We start from the raw sequence: 393 nt of genomic DNA on the forward strand, positions 1-393 counted from the left end.
ATGGGACCACCTTCAGAGATGTCTGCTAACCTTCGGGTAAGTAGTCTCATCTGTCCAACCAAGAAAACATGGGATCATGAGAAAGTTAAAGCTTTACTCCCGGCTTATGAAAAAGGGATTCTAGCTCTACAACCAAGTAAAAAGGGAGCCAGGGACTGCCACCTTTGGCTTCTTACCAGCTCAGGAATCTACACAGCAAAGTCTGGCTATTTGGCAGCAACCCAAAAAGGAAATGATCCGCCACCCATCGACCCAAGCCCCACCCCTTTTGACTGGTACAAAGAAATCTGGAACATCAGGTGCCTCCCAAAGCTTAAGTTTTTCCTTTGGAAAGCTATGCACGATGCCCTCCCAGTTGGAGAAAACTTGAAGATCCGAGGAGGGAACCCCTCT

The 393-nt window shown here is 47.8% G+C and overlaps 1 protein-coding gene across 1 annotated transcript in view; it reads left to right on the forward strand.

The window, feature by feature from the left end:
* The window catches only part of LOC104768041, a 3,427-nt gene continuing 3,034 nt past the window's right edge, over window positions 1–393 (forward strand). Inside the window, exon 1 of the mRNA XM_010491986.1 lies at window positions 1–299. Coding sequence (XP_010490288.1) covers window positions 1–299 — 299 coding nt within the window. The remainder of the gene's footprint in view (window positions 300–393) is intronic.

The sequence above is a fragment of the Camelina sativa genome, chromosome 19 (assembly GCF_000633955.1).
Source record: "Camelina sativa cultivar DH55 chromosome 19, Cs, whole genome shotgun sequence".
NCBI classification, from domain to species: Eukaryota; Viridiplantae; Streptophyta; class Magnoliopsida; order Brassicales; family Brassicaceae; genus Camelina; species Camelina sativa.